Raw genomic sequence first — 21,619 nt, 5'->3', positions numbered from 1 at the left:
CAAGGATAGAGGATTATGTCCCAGGGGTGGTACATGATGACCAGACAGGGTTTGTAAAGGGGAGACAATTGAATGCCAATGTACGAAGGCTGCTGGGGGTGATGATGATGCCCCCACCGGAGGGGGAGGCAGAGATAGTGGTGGCGATGGATGCAGAGAAGGCATTCGACAGGGTGGAGTGTGACTATCTGTGGGAGGTGCTGAAGAGATTTGGGTTCGGGGAGGGGTTCATTAGATGGGTTAGACTCTTGAATGGGGCCCCGGTGGCAAGCGTCGTTACAAACAGGCAAAGATCGGGATACTTCCGATTACATAGGGGTACAAGACATGGGTGCCCCCTGTCCCCGTTACTGTTCGCGTTGGCAATTGAACCATTGGCCATAGCGCTGAGGGACTCTTAAGAGGTGGAGAGGGGTGCTTAGAGGGGGAGAGGAACATCGAGTGTCACTATACGCAGATGATTTACTGCTATATGTGGCGGACCCGGTAGAGGGGATGCCAGAGGTAATACAGATACTCAGGGAGTTTGGAGAGTTTTCGGGATACAAATTAAATATGGGAAAGAGTGAGCTTTTTGTGATGCACCCCGGGGAACAGGGCAGGGGGATAGATGCTCTGCCGCTGAGGAGAGTGGCAGGAAACTTTTGATACCTGGGGATTCAGGGAGCCAGGAACTGGGGAACCCTACATAAACTTAACCTTACGCGACTGGTAGAGCAGATGGAGGAGGACTTTAAGAGGTGGGATATGGTGCCCCTGTCATTGGCGGGCAGAGTACAGGCGGTTAAAATGGTGGTCCTCCCGAGGTTTCTTTTCGTGTTTCAGTGCCTTCCCATCCTGATTACAAAGGCCTTTTTCAAAAAAATAGACAGGAGTATTATGGGCTTTGTGTGGGCGGGAAAGACACCGAGGGTAAAGAGGGGGTTCCTGCAGCGCAGTAGGAACAGAGGGGGATTGGCACTGCCGAGTCTGAGTGACTACTATTGGGCCGCTAATGTTTCGATGGTTTGTAAGTGGATGAGGGAAGAAGAAGGTGCGGCATGGAAAAAGCTGGAGATGGCACCCTGTAAGGGAACGAGTCTAAAAGCGCTGGTGATGGCGCCGCTACCGTTCTCCCCGAAAAGGTACACCACAAACCCAGTGGTGGTGGTGACCTTGAAGATCTGGGGGCAGTGGAGACGACACAGGGGAGTGATGGCCTCGGTGTGGTCCCCGATAAGGAATAACCACAGGTTCGTCCCGGGGAGGATAGATGGGGGATTTCAATGTTGGCAGTGAGCAGGAATTAGGAAGCTGAAGGACCTGTTTTTGGACGGGACGTTTGCGAGTCTGGGAGCATTGGAAGAAAAATATAAGTTGCCACCAGGGAATGCTTTCCGATACGGGCATTTACGAGGCAACAGGTGAGGGAATTTCCACAGCTCCCGATGCAAGGGATCCAGGATAGAGTGATTTCGGGGGCATGGGTTGGAGAAGGTAAAGTGTCCGAAATATACAGGGAGATGAGAGACGAGGGGGAGGCGATGGTAGAGGAGCTGAAGGGAAAATGGGAAGAGGAGCTGGGGGAAGAGATCGAGGAGGGGCTGTGGGCAGTTGCCCTAAGTAGGGTAAATTCTTCGTCCTCGTGTGCCAGGCTTAGCCTGATTCAATTTAAGGTTCTACACAGAGCGCATATGACGGGAGCAAGACTGAGCAGGTTTTTTGGGGTGGAGGATAGATGTGGAAGGTGCTCAGGAAGCCCGGCGAACCACACTCACATGTTCTGGTCGTGTCTGACACTGCATGAGTTCTGGGAGGGTGTGGCAAGAGTGATTTCAAAGGTGGTGGGGGTCCGGGTCAAACCAGGCTGGGGGTTAGCTATATTTGGGGTTGCAGAAGAACCGGGAGTGCAGGAGGCGAAAGAGGCCGACGTCTTGGCCTTTGCGTCCCGAGTAGCCCGGCGAAGGATTCTACTTGTGTGGAAGGAAGTGAAGCCCCCGGGCGTGGAGGCCTGGATAAACGACATGGCAGGGTTCATAAGACTGGAACGAATAAAATATGCGTTAAGAGGATCGGCTCAGGGGTTCACCAGGCAGTGGCAACCGTTCCTTGACTACCTCGCGGAACGATAATGGAAAAACAGAAAGGACAGCAGCAGCAACCCGGGGGGGGGGGGGAGTATTATCCCGTGTTTTTGTTTTTTTGCCAGTTGTTGATATTTGCTTTTTGTTTATCTCTTTTTTCATTTGTTGTTAGTTTAATATATTATTTAAATAACGTTTAATGTATATTCCTTTATTAAGTTGTAAAAACGGAAAATTTCTGTTTGAAAAATTTCAATAAAATATATATTTTTTTTAAAAATCTCACCCATTTTCTCTGACTCCATGCATAACTTTCCTCCTTTGTCTTTGAGTGAGCCAACCCTCTCTCTAGTTACCCTCTTGCTCCTTATATATGAATAAAAGTCTTTGGGATTTTCCTTCACCCTGTTTGCTAAAGATATTTCATGACCCCTTTTAGCCCTCTTGATTCCTCGTTTCAGATTGGTCCTACATTCCCGATATTCTTCCAAAGCTTCGTCTGTCTTCAGTCGCCTAGACCTTGTGTATGCTTCCTTTTTCCTCTTAGCTAGTCTCACAATTTCACCTGTCATCCATGGTTCCCTAATCTTGCCATTTCTATCACTCATTTTCACAGAGACATGTCTGTCCTGCATTCTAATCAACCTCTCTTTAAAAGCCTTCCAAATATCAAATGTGGATTTACCTTCAAACAGCTGCTCCCTATCCACATTCCCCAGCTCCGGCTGAATTTCGGTATAGTTGGCCTTCCCCCAATTTAACACTCTTCCTTAGGACCACTCTCGTCTTTGTCCATGAGTATTCTAAAACTTATGAAATTGTGATCACTATTCCCAAAGTAATCCCCGACTGAAACTTCAAACACCTGGCCGGGCTCATTCCCTAACACCAGGTGCAGTATGGCCCCTTCCTGAGTTGGACTATTTACATACTTCTCTGGAAAACCCTCCTGGATGCTCCTTACAAATTCTGCTCTGCTCCATCTAGACCTCTGACACTAAGTGTATCCCACTCAATGTTGGGAAAATTAAAATATCCTATCGTACATAAAAAGCAAGAGGGTAGCCAGGGAAAGGGTTGTCCCACTGAAGGATAGGCAAGGGAATCTATGTGTGGAGCCAGAGGAAATGGGCGAGGTACTAAATGAATACTTTGCATCAGTATTCACCAAAGAGAAGGAATTGGTAGATGTTGAGTCGGGAGAAGGGTGTGTAGATAGCCTGGGTCACATTGAGATCCAAAAAGACGAGGTGTTGGGCGTCTTAAAAAATATTAAGGTAGATAAGTCCCCAGGGCCTGATGGGATCTACCTCAGAATACTGAAGGAGGCTGGAGAGGAAATTGCTGAGGCCTTGACAGAAATCTTTGGATCCTCACTGTCTTCAGGTGATGTCCCGGAGGACTGGAGAATAGCCAATGTTGTTCCTCTGTTTAAGAAGGGTAGCAAGGATAATCCAGGAAACTACAGGCCGGTGAGCCTTACTTCAGTGGTAGGGAAATTACTGGAGAGAATTCTTCAAGACAGGATCTACTCCCATTTGGAAGCAAATGGACGTATTAGTGAGAGGCAGCATGGTTTTGTGAAGTGGAGGTCGTGTCTCACTAACTTGATAGAGTTTTTCGAGGAGGTCACAAAGATGATTGATGCAGATAGGGCAGTGGATGTTGTCTATATGGACTTCAGTAAGGCCTTTGACAAGGTCCCTCATGGTAGACTAGTACAAAAGGTGAAGTCACACGGGATCAGGGGTGAGCTGACAAGGTGATTACAGAACTGGCTAGGTCATAGAAGGCAGAGAGTAGCAATGGAAGGATGCTTTTCTAATTGGAGGGCTGTGACCAGTGGTGTTCCGCAGGGATCAGTGCTGGGACCTTTGCTGTTTTTAGTATATATAAATGATTTGGAGGAAAATGTAACTGATCTGATTAGTATGTTTGCAGACGACACAAAGGTTAGTGGAATTGTGGACAGCGAAGAGGACTGTCAGAGGATACAGCAGGATTTAGATTGTTTGGAGACTTGGGCGGAGAGATGGCAGACGGAGTTTAATCAGGACAACTGAGAGGTAATGCATTTTGGAAGGTCTAATGCAGGTAGGGAAAATACAGTGAATGGTAGACCCCTCAAGAGTATTGACAGTCAGAGAGATCTAGGTGTACAGGTCCACAGGTCACTGAAAGGGGCAACACAGGTGGAGAAGGTAGTCAAGAAGGCATACGGCATGCTTGCCTTCATTGGCCGGGGCATTGAGTATAAGAATTGGCAAGTCATGTTGCAGCTGTATAGAACCTTAGTTAGGCCACACTTGGAGTATAGTGTTCAATTCTGGTCGCCACACTACCAGAAGGATGTGGAGGCTTTAGAGAGGGTGCAGAAGAGATTTACCAGAATGTTGCCTGGTATGGAGGGCATTAGCTATGAGGAGCGGTTGAATGAACTCGTTTTGTTCTCACTGGAACGACGGAGGTTGAGGGGCGACCTGATAGAGGTCTACAAAATTATGAGGGGCACAGACAGAGTGGATAGTCAGAGGCTTTTCCCCAGGGTAGAGGGGTCAATTACTAGGGGGCATAGGTTAAGGTGAGAGGGGCAAGGTTTAGAGTAAATGTACGATGCAAGTTTTTTACACAGAGGGTAGTGGGTGCCTGGAACTCGCTACCGGAGGAGGTGGTGGAAGCAGGGACGATAGTGACATTTAAGGGGCATCTTGACAAATACATGAATAGGATGGGAATAGAGGGATATGGCCCCAGAAGTGTAGAAGATTGTAGTTGAAGTCGGGCAGCATGGTCAGCACGGGCTTGGTGGGCCGAAGGGCCTGTTCCTGTGCTGTACATTTCTTTGTTCTTTGTATCACCACCACCCTGTTGCCCCAACATCTTTCCATAATCTGTTTACGTATTTGTATCTCTATCTCACGCTCGCTGTTGGGAGGTCTGTCGTACAGCCCCAACATTGTTACTGCACCCTTCCTATTTTTGAGTCCTCACTGGTCGAGTCCTCCATAGTGCCCTCCTTCAGCACAGCTGTGATATCCTCTCTGACCAGTAATGCAACTCCTCCACCCCTTTTACCTCCCTCTCTATCCCGCCTGAAGCATCGATATCCTGGGATATTTAGTTGCCAATCATGCCCTTCCCTCAACAAAGTTTCAGTAATAGCAATAACATCATACTCCCAGATACTAATCCAAGCCTAAGTTCATCTGCCTTACCTACTACACTTCTTGCATTAAAACAAATGCACCTCAGACCACCAGTCCCTTTGCGTTTGTCGTCTACTCCCTGCCTACTCTTCCCCTTAGTCACGCTGACTTCATGATCTAGTTCCTTACATGCTTTAGTTACTACCTCCTTACTGTCCACTAACCTCCTCATTTGCTTCCCATCCCCCTGCCACATTAGTTTAAACCCTCCCCAACAGCGTTAGCAAAAGCACCGCCAAGGACATTGGTTCCAGTCCGGCCCAGGTGTAGACCGTCCAATTTGTAGTAGTCCCACCTCCCCCACAACTGGTCCCAATGTCCCAAAAATCTGAACCCCTTTCTCCTGCACCATCTCTCAAGCCACGCATCATCCTGCCTATTCTTTCATTTCTACTCTGACTACCACATGGCAAGAGTAGCAATCCTGAGATTACTACCTCTGAGGTCCGACTTTTTAATTTGGCTCCCACATCCCTAAATTCTGCTTGTGGGACCACATCCCGTTTTTTACCTATATCATTGGTGCCAAATGCAGCATGACAACTGGCTGTTCACCCTCCCCCTTCAGAATGTTCTGCAGCCTATCTGAGACATCCCTGACCCGTGCACCTGGGAGGCAACATACCATTCAGGAGTCTCGTTTTCGACCACAGGACCGCCTATCTACTCCCCTTACAATTGAATCCCCTGTGACTATAGCCCTTCCACACTTTTTCCAGCCCTTCTGGACAGCAGAGCCAGCCACGGTGCCATGAACCTGGCTACTGTTGCCTTCCCCTGGTGAGCCATCTCCCCCAACAGTATCCAAAACGTTATACCTGTTTTGGAGGGAGATGACCGCAGGGGACACCTGCACTGCCTTTCTGCTTTTGTCTGTGCTTTTTGGTCACCCATTCCCTTTCTCCCTCTGCAATCCTAATCTGTAGGGTGACCAATTCGTTAAACGTGCTATCCACGACCTCCTCAGCATCGCGGATGCTACAAAGTGAGTCCATCCGCAGCTCCAGAGCCGCCATGCGGTCTAACAAGAGCTGCAGCTGGACTTCCCGCACGTGAAGGAGCCAGGGACATCAGCCACGTCCCTGAGCTCCCACATTGAGCAAGAGGAGCATAACACGGGTCTGAGATCTCCTGACATTTTTAATCTTAAGCTCAATTTAGTCCCACTATAATAGATAAATGAAAAAGTTAAAAAAAAGAAAAATTGTTACCAATCATACGATAAAAAACACATCTCAGGGAAAAGAAAAACTACTTACCAGTCACCAGCCAATCACTTACCTGCTGGCTGTGATGTCACGGTTCAACTTCTTTCTACTTCTACCTGCCCTCGAGTCTCCCTCTTGATCTTTATTCGGCTGGGATCCTTACAGTGATTGTTGTGTTTTTTTTGGTCAGAGGAGGAGGTAGGGAGGGAAACACTGAAGAAGTGCCTGGGGTTTAACTGTCACATGACAACAGCTCCTCCATAAACCACCTTCTGGATACAGTGACCGCAATGCACTGATGCAAATGTTCCCCGCAACAGCCAATCAGCGGCTCCGCTCTGCTGCCCTCTGCTGGATGCTTGTAATCACTTGAACACGGAGGGTGTCTTGCTCAGGTACACCTTCTGGATACAGTCGCCGCAATGCACTGATGCAAATTTTCCCCGCAACAGCCAATCAGCGGCTCCGCTCTACTTCCCTCTGCTGGATGCTTGCCTTCAGTTGAACACGGAGGTTGTCTTGCTCAGATACACCTTCTGGATACAGTGATCGCAATGCACTGATGCAGATTTTCCCCACGACAGCCAATCAGCGGCTCCACTCTGCTGCCCTTAATACCCACTCCAGCATTTGAGGAACCTCTTACAAGGGTCCTAATTGATTGCACAGGACCGCTTCCTGAAACAAAAAGTGAGAATCAATATCTTTTGACTATAATGGATGGTCTACTAGGTTTCCAGAGGCTATTCCAGTACATAATATTACAGTTAAAAAGATTGTGGAGGAGTTACTTAAATTCTTTAGTAGATATGGACTACCCGCAGAAATACAATTTTACCTCAAAGTTATTCAAAGAAGTTATGGATAGCTTAGGAATAAAACAATTTAAATTAACTGCGCGCCATCCCGAATCGCAGGGAGCGTTAGAAAGGTGGCATCAGACATTAAAGACAATGTTGAGGGCTTATTATCAAGATTATCCTGAGGATTGGGATAAAGGTATTCCATTCGTACTGTTTGCAATTAGGGATGCACCTAATGAGTCAACCAAATTTAGTCCTTTTGAACTAATTTTTGGTCATGAGGTAAGCGGACCACTTAAATTGATTAAAGAAAATTGGTGGGTGAGAAATCGGAAATTACACTATTGGATTACGTGTCAAAGTTTAGGGAACAATTAAATAGAGCAGGTGAATTGGCTAGATAACATTTGAAAGTTGCACAAAATGTGATGAAACGGGACGCGGGCAAGAAATCCAAAGTTCGTAGTTTTGCCAGTGGAGATAAAGTTTTAGTATTGTTACCAGTGGTAGGTGAACCTTTAAAAACTAGGTTTTGTGGATCTTATCAGATTGAAAGGAAATTATGTGAGGTGAATTATGTGGTTAAAACACCGGATAGAAGGAAGTATCACCGAGTGTGTCATGTGAATATGCTTAAGAGGTACTTTGAAAGGGAAGGAGAGAAAAAGGAGAAGTGTTTAATGATTCTAACTCAAAGTGATGAACCAAATCCAGATGACTGTGAATTTGACATACCTCAAATTAAATTGGAAAATGAGGATGTTCTTAAAAATTGGGATAAATTGTTGAGTTACCTTCCAGAGGAAAAACGGACTGACCTGAAAGAGTTATTGATATCACGTGGGCAAGTTTGTAGAGATAAATGGGGAAGTACTAAAATGGCTATACATGATGTAGATGTGGGAAATGCTGTTCCAATCAAACAACATCCATAGAGACTTAACCCTTTAAAATTGGCACAGGTTAACAAAGAGATTGAGAGTATGCTTAAAAATGGCATAATTAATGTTGGTTGCAGCCAATGGAGCTCACCCATAGTGATGGTACCTAAACCAGATGGTACCTAACAGTTGTGTGTGGACTCTCGAAAGGTTAATGCAGTTACAAGACGGACTCTTATCCTATCCCACGTTTGGGGGATTGCATTGAGAAAGTGGGACAATCAGCTTTTATTTCCAATTTAAAAGTTACTGGCAGGTACCTTTTCCGAAAGGGCGAAGGAGATTTCAGCTTTTGTGATTCCAGGTGGTATATACCAATTCAAAGTTATGCCATTTGGTATGATGAACGCCCCAGCCACATTTCTACGGTTAACTAACAAAGTTGTTTCAGGATTACCCAATTGTGCATACATCGATGATCTGGTAATTTTCAGCCAAATATGGACAGAACATTTAAAACATCTGATGGAGTTATTCGATCGACTTCAGGAGGCGGGTTTGGTGACAAACCTAGCCAAAGGTGAATTTGGAAAAGCCCAAGTCACTTTCCTTGAGGAGTTTCCGATACCCTCAAGACGAAGGGAAATAATGTGATTTCTTGGCATGAGTGGATTTGATCTAACATTTGTGCAAAAGGTTTTGTCGCGTGATTGCTCCACTGATGGACTTGCTGAAGAAACGTCGAGAATTTCAATGGACAGCGGACTTTCAACAGGTATTTGACTGCCTGAAAGCTGTGATAACCAATGCTCCTGTGTTGGAGAATTGCAAGGGACTCTGTGATCAGATTGAACTAAAGTATCTGACTTTAAAGAGAAATGCCGAGGCGTAGAGGAAAGGATGGATCGTGCAGAGACTTTCTTGTTCAAAGAGACTGTCAATCGACAAGGATTTCAGTTGGAGGAAGAATGAAAAAAAAAATGGACTATATTATTATACCTGTTTGAGTGTGTTGTTTTTTGAAACGAACAAGTATATTTACTGTGTGCATTTCTTAAAGGATAGTGTAAAGATGAAAAATGAAACCATCTTGAAGTTGATGGGGTTTTCTTTCTTGGGGTGGGGGGGGGGGGGAGGTGTCACGTGAGAGTACCCTTTAAGAAATGGGTGTTTAAGAAATGGAGCTGCTCATGTTACTGGAGTGATGTCAGAGTATGGGTGGAGTTGAGCTCTACTTCTGCTTTTTAGTTTTCAGTTTGAGAAAAGGCTTGGGTGTGTCTGTGTTTGTCTGTGAGCTGCACTACTGTTGATCTCTGCCATCCAAAGACTATGGATAATTTGGTGAATTCAGAATTATAAATGATCTCAGCATTAAATGTAAACCTAGTGTGCTCCCTGTTTGAAGGTTCGTTAAGTCTTTTGGATGTTAAAAGGACAGCATACAGATTACTTAGTGTTGCATTCTTTGGGGCATGTATTTGATTTACTGGTTGCTAAGATATTCACTGTTTGTTTTAAAAAGGTTAACTTGATTTCATAGAATAAACATTGTTTTGTTTTTTAAAATAACTTTTCATTTCTGCTGTACCACACCTGTAGAGTGGGCCGTGTGCTCCCCATACCACAATCTATTAAAAATTGTGGGTCAGGTGAACATCATGATACACTTTAGGATTCTCTAAACCCTAACCCATAACACATGTGACTTCACCTTTTGTACCAGTCTACCATGTGGTACCTTGTCAAAGGCTTTACTGAAGTCCATGTACGCAACATCGCGTGCCTTTCCCTCATCAAACAACATCCTCGAAAAAGTCGATCAAATTAGTGATGCACGACCTCCCCTTCACAAAGCATGCTGTCCATCATAAATAAGTGTATTTGCTTCCAAATATGAGTAAATCCTATCTCTTAGAATCTTTTCCAATAATTTCCCTATCACTGACGTAATGCTCACCGGCCTATAATTTCCTGGTTTAAGCCCTTCTTAAACAATGGAACAACATTGGCTACTCTCCAGTCCTCTGGAACTTCTCCTGTAGCCAATGAGGATACAAAGATTACTATCAAGGCTCCAGCAATTTCCTCCCTTGCCTCCCTCAGTATTCTTGGGTAAATCCCATCAGGCCCTGGGGACTTATCTACGTTAACAAAGAGAACAAAGAACAAAGAAATGTACAGCACAGGAACAGGCCCTTCGGCCCTCCAAGCCCGTGCCGACCATACTGCCCGACTAAACTACAATCTTCTACACTTCCTGGGTCCGTATCCTTCTATTCCCATCCTATTCATATATTTGTCAAGATGCCCCTTAAATGTCCCTATCGTCCCTGCCTCCACTACCTCCTCCGGTAGTGAGTTCCAGGCACCCACTACCCTCTGCGTAAAAAACTTGCCTCGTACATCTACTCTAAACTTTGCCCCTCTCACCTTAAACCTATGCCCCCTAGTAATTGACCCCTCTACCCTGGGGAAAAGCCTCTGACTATCCACTCTGTCTATGCCCCTCATAATTTTGTATACCTCTATCAGGTCGCCCCTCAACCTCCTTCGTTCCAGTGAGAACAAACCGAGTTTATTCAATCGCTCCTCATAGCTTATGCCCTCCATACCAGGCAACATTCTGGTAAATCTCTTCTGCACCCTCTCTAAAGCCTCCACATCCTTCTGGTAGTGTGGCGACCAGAATTGAACACTATACTCCAAGTGTGGCCTAACTAAGGTTCTATACAGCTGCAACATGACTTGCCAATTCTTATACTCAATGCCCCGGCCAATGAAGGCAAGCATGCCGTATGCCTTCTTGACTACCTTCTCCACCTGTGTAGCCCCTTTCAGTGATCTGTGGACCTGTACTCCTAGATCTCTTTGACTTTCAATACTCTTGAGGGTTCTACCATTCACTGTATATTCCCTACCTGCATTAGCCCTTCCAAAATGCATTACCTCACATTTGTCCAGGTTAAACTCCATCTGCCATCTCTCCGCCCAAGTCTCCAGACAATCTAAATCCTGCTGTATCCTCAGACAGTCCTCATCGCTATCCGCAATTCCACCAACCTTTGTGTCGTCTGCAAACTTACTAATCAGACCAGTTACATTTTCCTCCAAATCATTTATATATACTACAAAGAGCAAAGGTCCCAGCACTGATCCCTGTGGAACACCACTGGTCACAGCCCTCCAATTAGAAAAGCATCCCTCCATTGCTACCCTCTGCCTTCTATGGCCTAGCCAGTTCTGTATCCACCTTGCCAGTTCACCCCTGATCCCGTGTGACTTCACGTTAATCCTTTTTAAGGCGCCCAACGCCTCCTCTTTATTAATATCAATATGACTCAGAATATCTATACATTCTACTCTATCCTCCTCATCCAGCAAGTCCTTCTCTTTGTTGAACACTGAGGCAAAGTATTCATTTAGTATCTTGCCCATTTCCTCTGGTTCCATACATCATGGTATGGGGCAGCACGGTAGTATAGTGGGTAGCACAGTTGCTTCACAGCGCCAGGGTCCCAGGTTCGATTCCCGGCTGGGTCACTGTCTGTGCGGAGTCTACGTTCTCCCCGTGTCTGCGTGGGTTTCCTCCGGGTGCTCCGGTTTCCTCCCACAGTCCAAAGATGCGTGGGTTCGGTGGATTGGCCATGCTAAATTGCCCTTAGTGTCCAAAAAGGTTAAGTGGGGGTGACTGTTACGGGATAGGGTAGATACGTGGGCTTGAGTAGGGTGCTCTTTGTAAGGGCCGGTGCAGACTTGATGAGCCGAATGGCCTCCTTCTGCACTGTAAATTCAATGATCTATAATCCCTGAATGGACCAACCCTTTCTCTGCCTACCCTCTTGCTCTTTACATATGTATAAAACGCCTTAGGATTTTCCTTAATCCTGCATACCAATGACATTTCATGACCCCTTTTAGCCTTCCAACTCCTACCTTAAGTTCCTTCCTACTTGCTTTATATTCTTCATCTGTCCTAAGCCTTTAGACCTCACGAATGCTTCCTTTTTCTTTTGACATGGTACATAATGTCCCTTGTTACCCAGGGTTCCCTTTTCGTACCAGCCTTATCTTTCGTCCTCACAGTTACATGCCGGTCCTGAATTCTAATCAACAGACATTTGAAAGCGTCCCACACGCCGAATATTGATTTTCCCTCAAATAGTCTTGCCCAGTCAACACTCTCCAGATCCTACCTAATGCTGTTGTAATTAGCCTTCCCACAGTCTAACACCTTCACCTGAGGACCACTCTTGTCCTTTTCCATAAGCAGCTGAAAACTTACAGAATTATGATTACTGTTCCCAAAATGATCTCCTACTGAGATTTCGATCACCTGGCCGGGCTCATTCCCCAGCACCAGGTTTAATATGGCAGTAAGTGTATCCCAGTCAATATAGGGAAGGTTAAAATCACCCACCACAACAATCCTACTGTTTATGCATCTTTCCAAGATCTGTCTGCATATCTGCTCCTCTGTCGCTCGCTGGCTGTTAGGAGGTCTGTAGTAAACCAACAACATTGTGACAGCACCCTTCCTATTCCTGAGCTCTACCCGCATTGCCTCACTGCCTGAACCCTCCCAAGTGTCCTCCTTCAGCACAGCTGTGATAGTCTCCTTAAACAATAATGCAAGTCCCCCACCCCTTTTGCATCCCCCTCTATCCTGCCTGAAGCATCTAAGTCCTGGAATGTTTAGTTGCCAATCCTGTCCCTCTTTTAACCAAGTTTCTGTAATAGCAACATCATCATTCCACGTACTAATCCAAGCTCTAAATTCATCTGTTTTACCTAAACTACTCCTCACATTGAAACTAATTGTTCTCCCTGGAGAGACAGAGGCTCAGGGGTGACCTGATAGACGTTTATAAAATTATGAGGGGTATAGATAGGGTGAACAGCTGGATGTTTTTTCCCAGGGCGGAAATGACAATTACAAGGGGGCACAAGTTCAAGATGAGGAGGGATAGATTCAGTGGAGATGTGCAGGGGACGTTTTTTACACAGAGGGTGGTGGTGGCCTGGAATGCACTTCCAAGTGAGGTGGTTGAGGCAGATACGTTAGCGACCTTTAAGACTTATCTGGAGGGGCACATGAATAGACGGGGTATAGAAGGATACAGACGGTTGGTCTAGATAGGATACGTGATTGGCGCAGGCTTGGAGGACTGAAGGGCATGTTCCTGTGCTGTATTGTTCTTTTTTCTGATGCACTTCCGCTGTGTTGACCAACCACTCCCTGCCTGCTCTTCCTCTTAATCTTACTGGCTTAGTCTGTAGCTCTCCCTCAGTTATTTCTCCCGCTGACCGACTGCTCTGGTTCCCATCCCTCTGCCATACTTGGCAGTTCAATCTGTTTCTCTGCCTTCCACTTACTAGCTTTTGTTTCTATCCCCTCTTTACTACCCTCTGACTTCCTGCATTGGTTCCCATCCCCTGCCACATTAGTTTTAACCCTCCCCAACAGTGTTGGCAAACAATCCCCCTTCGACATTGGTTCCAGTCCTGCCCAGATGATCGTCCGATTTGTAACGGTCCCACTCTTCCAGAATCGGTTCCAATGTCCCAAAAATCTGAATCCCTCCCTCCTGCACCAGCTCTCAAGCCATGCATTCATCCTATCTATCCTGTCATTCCTACTCTGACGAGCACATTGCACTGGTAGCATTCCCAGATTACTAACTTTGAGGTCCTATTTTTTACTCCCTAAATTCAGCATGTAGGACCTCATCCTGTTTTTTTCCTATATTGTTGGTGCCTATTTGCGCCATAACAGCTGCTTCTTCACCCTCCCACTTTATAATGTCCTGCAGCCGATCTGAGACATCCAAGACCCTTGCACCCGGGAGGCAATATACCTTCCTAGAGTCTCACTTGTGTCCGCAGAAATGCCTGTCTACTCCACTTACATTCAAATGCCCTATCACTGGAGCTTTACCACTCTTTTTTCTGCCCTCCTGCACAGCAGAGCCAGCCATGGTGCCATGAAACTGGCTACTGCTGCCTTGGGTCAGTTATGAGGAAACACAAGTGAGATGGCCTGGTGAGCCATCTCCCCCAACAGTATCTAAAACAGTATACCTGTTTTGGAGGGAGATGGCCCCAGGGGACCCCTGCATTGCCTTCCTACTCTTCCTCTGTCTGATGGTCACTTATTTGCCAGTTGTCCTCAGTATTCTTTATCTGCGGTGTGACCAACTCGCTAAATGTGCTATTCACGACTTCCTCAGCATCGTGGATGCTCCAAAGTGAGTCCATCCGCAGCTCCAGAGCCGACAAGCGGTCTAACAGGAGCTGCAGCTGGAAACACCTCTTGCACGTGAAGGAGCCAGGGACAGTGGACGTGTCCCTGAACTCCCACATAGCACAAGAGGAGCATGACAGTCATAGAACATAGAACAATACAGCGCAGTACAGGCCCTTCGGCCCACGATGTTGCACCGAAACAAAAGCCATCTAACCTACACTATGCCATTATCATCCATATGTTTATCCAATAAACTTTTAAATGCCCTCAATGTTGGCGAGTTCACTACTGTAGCAGGTAGGGCATTCCACGGCCTCACTACTCTTTGCGTAAAGAACCTACCTCTGACCTCTGTCCTATATCTATTACCCCTCAGTTTAAAGCTATGTCCCCTCGTGCCAGCCATTTCCATCCGCGGGAGAAGGCTCTCACTGTCCACCCTATCCAACCCCCTGATCATTTTGTATGCCTCTATTAAGTCTCCTCTTAACCTTCTTCTCTCCAACGAAAACAACCTCAAGTCCATCAGCCTTTCCTCATAAGATTTTCCCTCCATACCAGGCAACATCCTGGTAAATCTCCTCTGCACCCGCTCCAAAGTCTCCACGTCCTTCCTATAATGCGGTGACCAGAACTGTACGCAATACTCCAAATGCGGCCGTACCAGAGTTCTGTACAGCTGCAACATTCATAACATATGGGCCAAGTGCTGACAAATGGGATCAGCTGGGCAGGACAGGTGTTTTTCATGCGTTGGTGCAGACATGCTGGACCGAAGGGCCTCTTCTGCACCATATTATTCTGTGATTCTGATAACTCAGATCTAAAGAAACAGCATCAGTAAGCAGTGAGTTGAGACTGGGCACTCCGAGCACCAAGAAACACCACACTATTGAACGCCTATTTGAGTAGGAGCCTCAGTGGGGAATGCCCTCACAAGGCCACACAGTGGCACTGCCAGGATGCTGGCACTGCCAAGGTGCCCAGCTGGCAGTACCCAGGTGGCACTGGCAGGGCCAGGGTGGCAACCTGCCCAGTTGGTAAGCACCCAGGGGCCTCAGAACCCCTTGGAGATCTCCACAAGTGCCATTCCATCTGCTCCCCATTTGTGGAGACCAGCATTGAAGAGCACTTGCATAAGATCTCCAAGGTAATGGAGTTTGAGTCCATCGCCTTGAGTAGATCGTGGGAATGCATATTACAGTGAGACTAGCTGACTCACTCTAATATGCAGATTAGCCAAAAAATTATCTGCAGACAATGGGTGGATTCACATTGCAATTTGAGGGATATCCCATTAATTACCGGTCATGTTGCACTGAGCTGCTCTGCCTGCTGGGCAACATGGCAAGTAGATCGCACCGGATAGGTCAATAAAAATAGTCGTCCTTCTACAGATCCCTGGGGAACTCCATCCTCCTCCAAAAAAACAACCACTCATCATAATTCTCTGTTTCCTGTCAACCTTAAGTACAGCCAGTCTTTTTAATATCATCTCTTTATTAATTGTTACCCATACAGGTCTCAACTACTTCCTTTTCATTGTGACTTTGACAGCATCGTCTTCCTTGATAAAGACATATGCAAAGTATGCTTTTCATACCTCAGCCTGTTTCTATATGTGAATCCCCTTTCTCATTCCTAATTAGCTCCTCCTCCTCCACCTTTCACAACCCTTTTACTGCGCGTAGAATCATAGAATCTACAGTGCAGAAGGAGGCCATTCAGCCCATCGAGTCTGCACCCTACTTAAGTCCACGCCTCCACCCTATCCCAGTAACCCCATCTAACCTTTTGGACACTAAGGGGCAATTTAACATGACCAGTCCACCTAACCTGCACATCTTTGGACTGTGGGGATCACCCGGAGGAAACCCACGCAGACACGGGGAGAAGTGCAAACTCCACACAGACAGTAACCCGAGGCCGGAATTGAACCAGGGTCCCTGGGGCTATGAGGCAGCAGTGCTAACCACTGTGCCGCCATGCTGCACCTAAATATTAGGACATTAGGTTGTTATATCAGGTTGTTAGGTTGTTCCTTGATTGCAGTTGTTGTTGTTGTTTCGCTGTTTCTACTTTTGCCGGACTCACTGAATATCCGTCCATAAAATAGATTTTTGGCATGGAAAGGAACGCAGGGCTTCGAAAGTACATTGAACAGTGAAAAAAGCTTTTTTGCAGGCTGATTTTAGCTGTTAGGAGTTGTTACTGGATAGACTCTTCTTTCCTATCCTAGTCTTCAGAGTTTTAATCACCCCCTGTCCTGTAAAGACAGCAAGCAGCAGGAATGGAATCTTCTATCTGTGGAGTTTTGCTTTGAGCTCGTCTGTCTTAAAGTCAGTTATGTTCCTGCACACATCTCACAGCTGGTAGACTTACAATCTGAGCAGTGTCTGCTTCCTGGATAGAGGTGTGGTATGTCCCAAAACAAAGGTACAGTTTGTCAGATCCATGCAGTGCTGCAAAACCACTTACATGCAGTGAACTAGTACGTTGTTGTCTCACTTCCATGCCAGTTCTCCTGTTGGATATGAAAGGGTTGAGGCTGGTATTCATGTCAGTCAAATCTCCAAAAATCATGCTGCCACCGTTATGTGTTTTTCAACATAAATGCACCAATCTTACAACAAGGACAGCATTAACTGAGATGCTTCATCCACTATTGCTGTAGGTTGAGTTCAAGTAATGGGACTAGTGCATCACATCCTGTGGTGCTGATCACGATTGAAGCTGTTTAAGATACCCACTATTAAAAGTACATGTACATCATGACACAACAATATTCACATCAGCTACTGCAGAAACACATGTTAACTAAACTCTAAAATCCGTTAACACCACTGTTTTCCCAGTTGGATTCCACTGTTTTAATAATTACTGAATTATACCTGTCTCATGTCCATTGAGAGACCTGAATCACGCCAGCCTATGTAAAAATCTGATTGCAGGGTCAATTAAATGAATATATGGATGTGGTAGATTACCTGATGGATCAGCCAAATGTTGTTCTCCGCATCAATCCTGTAATTCTGAACATTGAAAGGAAGTACCTTGATCTTACATCTAAGACAGGTAATGTAATTAGTTATTTTTCTATTTGAAAAGTTTTACTGTGGATTAAATCCAAAATTGGATTTCATTAAACACCTATCTTTTGTTTTAGCTTTGAGTGACTGGAATGACTTTACAACATATTCCTTTCTGGATTCTCGAGACAAAAGCGCAGTAATTGCTGATCAGATGAAATACCTCACAAGAAAAGGTACCGATAGTTATACTTTCTGTGTGAAAGTACTTATATCAGTTCCTGATCTATAGATTACAAAATACTTTTGATAAGGTTTCACTTAAAAGGTTACTGCACAGAATGAAAACCTTTGGTTTTAGGTGTAACATATTAATTTTTTAAAAATCATACGAAAGAGGATCAGGAATAGGCCACTTGGCCCTTTGAGCCTGTTCTGCCATTCAATAAGATCATTGCTGATCTGACTGTAATTTATCCCTGTAACCCTTCACCCCTGTGTTTGTCAAGAATCTATCTACCACTGCCTTGAAAACATTCAAATACTCAACTTCCACTGCCTTTTGACGGCGGGAATTCCAAAGACTCACAACCCTCTGAGAGACAAAAAAATAATATCATCTCTGATTTAAATGGGTGACACCTTATTTTTAAACAGTGACCCCTAGTTCTCGATTCTCTGACAAGAGGAAACATCTCCTCCACATGCACCCTGTCACACCTTAGAACTGTTTCAATCGACTTCCGGGTGCGGCGATGACCAGCTAAGTCGCACATTTCGGCAGCTCCCGGTGGAACGGACTTTTGGGCTCTTAATTTGGGCTCCCATCGGCAATTTTAACGGCAAATAACACTGTGCGGTAATCCAGAAGGGAATCCCCCTGGACACGGATGGAAAAAAGAGAGGAAAGTAGCCGGATTGCGGTGGATCCTCAAGAGCAGCGGCCAGGAAGGCAGGCACAAAGCAAGATGGCGTCGGAAGGAGGCAGTTTAATATGGGGCCCTGTCCAACAAGAGTTCCTGCGGCGTTGCGTAGATGAACTCAAAAAGGAGATGAAGAAGGAGCTGTTGGCCCCGATATTACAAGCGATTGAGGGGCTAAAGGAGGAGCAAAAGACCCAGGAGCAGCAGCTTCGGGTCGTGAAGGCAAAGGCTGCTGAGAATGAGGACGACATACAGGGCCTGGTGGAGAAAACGGAGATCCACGAGGCACAACACAAAAGATGTGTGGAAAGGCTGGAGGTGCTGGAGAATAATGCGAGGAGGAAGAACTTAAGGATTCTTGGTCTTCCCAAAGGTGCAGAAGGGGCGGACGTCGGGGCATATGTGAGCACGATGCTGCATTCGTTAATGGGATCGGAGGCCCCGACGGGTCCGCTGGAGGTGGAGGGAGCCTATCGGGTTATGGCGCGAAGACCGAGGGCTGGAGAAACTCCTCGAGCAATAGTTGTGAGATTTCTCCGATACAAGGACAGAGAGATGGTCCTCAGATGGGCTAAGAAAACTCGGAACAGGAGGTGGGAGAATGCGGTGATCCGCGTGTATCAAGATTGGAGTGCGGAGGTGGCGAGAAGGAGGGCAAGCTTTAATCGGGCCAAAGCGGTGTTGCAAATTCGGAATGTTGCAACCGGCAAGACTGTGGGTCACACATCTAGGGAAACACCACTATTTCGAAACGGCAGACGAGGCGTGGACATTTATTGTCGAGTAGAAGCTGGTATGAGCGGGCCAGAAAAAGAACGTTTGGGACAAAAGTGGGGGGGGTGAATTTGTGGGATGAAGGGGGGAAAAGGGGGAAGAGAGGACTTCCCAGGTTGTTAAACCTGCGACCCTGTAACTTCTCTCTCTTCCCCATGTCGTGGGGGAGGGGGTGAGGGAGGATGAAGAGCTGTGGGCGCCAGCCATTGGGGGCGGGGCCAAAAGGGGAAGCGCGGGCTTTGTTCCCGCGCTATGGTAATCATGGCGGGAACAGGGAAGCAGGAAGGAGAGGGCCTCGCACAGTGTGAGCCGGGGTCACGGGGGGAAGCCGAGGTCGGCCAGAGTTTGCTGACTTCTGGGAGCAACATGGGGGGTGCAATTACGCTAGCTTGGGATCTGGGGCGGGGGGGGTTAACTGGGTTGCTGCTGCTGGGGAGAAGAGGGAGCTGGTATGGGAGGGGGGGGGTCGGGACAGGGGGGGCGCCGCCTGGGGGGGATACAGCTACGTGGGAACCGGGTGAGGAGCTGGATTGAAAAAGGAAATGGCTAGTCGTCAAGGGGGGGGCGGTAAAGAGACCCCCAACCCGGTTGATCACGTGGGATGTGAGAGGGCTGAACGGGCCGATTAAGAGGGCACGGGTACTCGCACACCTAAAGAAACTTAAGGCAGATGTGGTTATGCTTCAGGAGACGCATCTGAAGCTGACAGACCAGGTTAGACTTCGCAAAGGATGGGTGGGGCAGGTGTTTCATTCGGGCTAGATGCAAAAAACAGGGGGGTGGCCATACTAGTGGGGAAGCGGGTAATGTTTGAGGCAAAGACTATAGTGGCGGATAGTGGGGGCAGATACGTGATGGTGAGTGGCAAACTGCAAGGGGAGGCGGTGGTATTAGTGAACGTGTATGCCCCGAACTGGGATGATGCCAATTTTATGAGGCGTATGTTAGGACGAATCCCGGACCTAGAAGTGGGGAAGTTGGTAATGGGTGGAGACTTTAATACGGTGCTGGACCCAGGGCTGGACAGATCGAGGTCCAGGACCGGAAGGAGGCCGGCTGCAGCTAGGGTGCTTAAGGATTTTATGGTGCAGATGGGAGGAGTAGATCCCTGGAGATTTAGTAGACCTAGGAGTAAGGAGTTTTCGTTTTTCTCCTATGTACATAAAGTATTTTCACGAATAGATTTTTTTGTTTTGGGAAGGACACTGATCCCAAAGGTGATGGGGATGGAGTACACGGCTATAGCCATCTCGGATCATGCTCCACACTGGGTGGACCTGGAGATAGGGGAAGAAAAACAACAGCTTCCACCCTGGAGAATGGACATGGGATTATTGGCAGATGAGGGGGTGTGTTTAAGGGTGAGGGGGTGTATTGAAAGGTACTTGGAACTTAATGATAATGGGGAGGTACAGGTGGGAGTGGTCTGGGAGGCACTGAAGGCAGTGGTTAGAAGGGAGCTGATATCTATTAGGGCACATAAAGGAAAGCAGGAGGGTAGGGAAAGGGAGCGGTTGTTGAAAGAACTTCTGAGCGTGGACAGACAATACGCGGAGGCACTGGAGGAGGGACTATACAGGGAAAGGCAAAGGCTACATGTAGAATTTGACTTGTTGACTACGGGTAAGGCAGAGGCACAATGGAGGAAGGCACAGGATGTACTGTACGAATATGGGGAGTAGGTTGTTGGCCCACCAACTGAGGAAAAGGGGAGCAGCGAGGGAGATAGGGGGGTGAGAGATGAGGAGGGAGAGATGGAGCGGGGAGCGGAGAGAGTGAATGGAGTGTTCAAGGCATTTTATGAAAGATTATATGAAGCGCAGCCCCGGACGGGAAGGAGAGAATGGTGTGCTTTCTGGATCAGCTGGAATTTCCTAAGGAGGAGGAACAGGAGAGAGTGGGGCTGGGAGCACAGATTGAGACGGAGGAAGTAGTGAAAGGGATTGGAAGCATGCAGGCGGGGAAGGCCCCGGGACCAGACGGATTTCCAGTTGAATTCTATAAGAAATATTTGGACTTGCTGGCCCCGCTACTGATGAGAACCTTTAATGAGGCGAGCGAAAGGAGGCAGCTGCCCCCGGCTATGTCAGAGGCAACGATATCGCTCCTCCTAAAGAAGGAAAAAGACCCGCTGCAATGCGGGTCATACAGGCCCATTTCCCTCCTGAATGTGGATGCTAAGATTCTGGCCAAGGTAATGGCAATGAGGATAGAGGATTGTGTCCCGGGGGTGGTCCATGAGGACCAAACTGGGTTTGTGAAGGGGAGACAGCTAAATACAAATATACGGAGGCTGCTAGGGGTAATGATGAGGCCCCCACCAGAGGGGGAAGCGGAGATAGTGGTGGCGATGGATGCCGAGAAAGCATTTGATAGAGTGGAGTGGGATTATTTGTGGGAGGTGTTGAGGAGATTGGCTTTGGGGACGGGTATATCAGGTGGGTACAGTTGCTGTATAGGGCCCCGATGGCGAGCGTGGTCACGAATG

General features: G+C 47.0%; 1 protein-coding gene across 1 annotated transcript in view; it reads left to right on the top strand.

The window, feature by feature from the left end:
* Positions 1–21,619, top strand: part of LOC140406279 (UDP-glucose:glycoprotein glucosyltransferase 1-like) — a gene marked incomplete at both ends in the record, with an annotated part of 178,975 nt that overhangs the window by 100,754 nt on the left and 56,602 nt on the right. The window contains 2 exons of the mRNA XM_072494390.1: positions 17,357–17,480; positions 17,572–17,670. Of these exons, the coding sequence (XP_072350491.1) occupies positions 17,357–17,480; positions 17,572–17,670 (223 nt within the window). The remainder of the gene's footprint in view (positions 1–17,356; positions 17,481–17,571; positions 17,671–21,619) is intronic.

This window comes from Scyliorhinus torazame, unplaced genomic scaffold (assembly GCF_047496885.1).
Source record: "Scyliorhinus torazame isolate Kashiwa2021f unplaced genomic scaffold, sScyTor2.1 scaffold_408, whole genome shotgun sequence".
NCBI lineage: Eukaryota > Metazoa > Chordata > Chondrichthyes > Carcharhiniformes > Scyliorhinidae > Scyliorhinus > Scyliorhinus torazame.
This window is presented reverse-complemented; position numbering and strand designations above follow the sequence as displayed.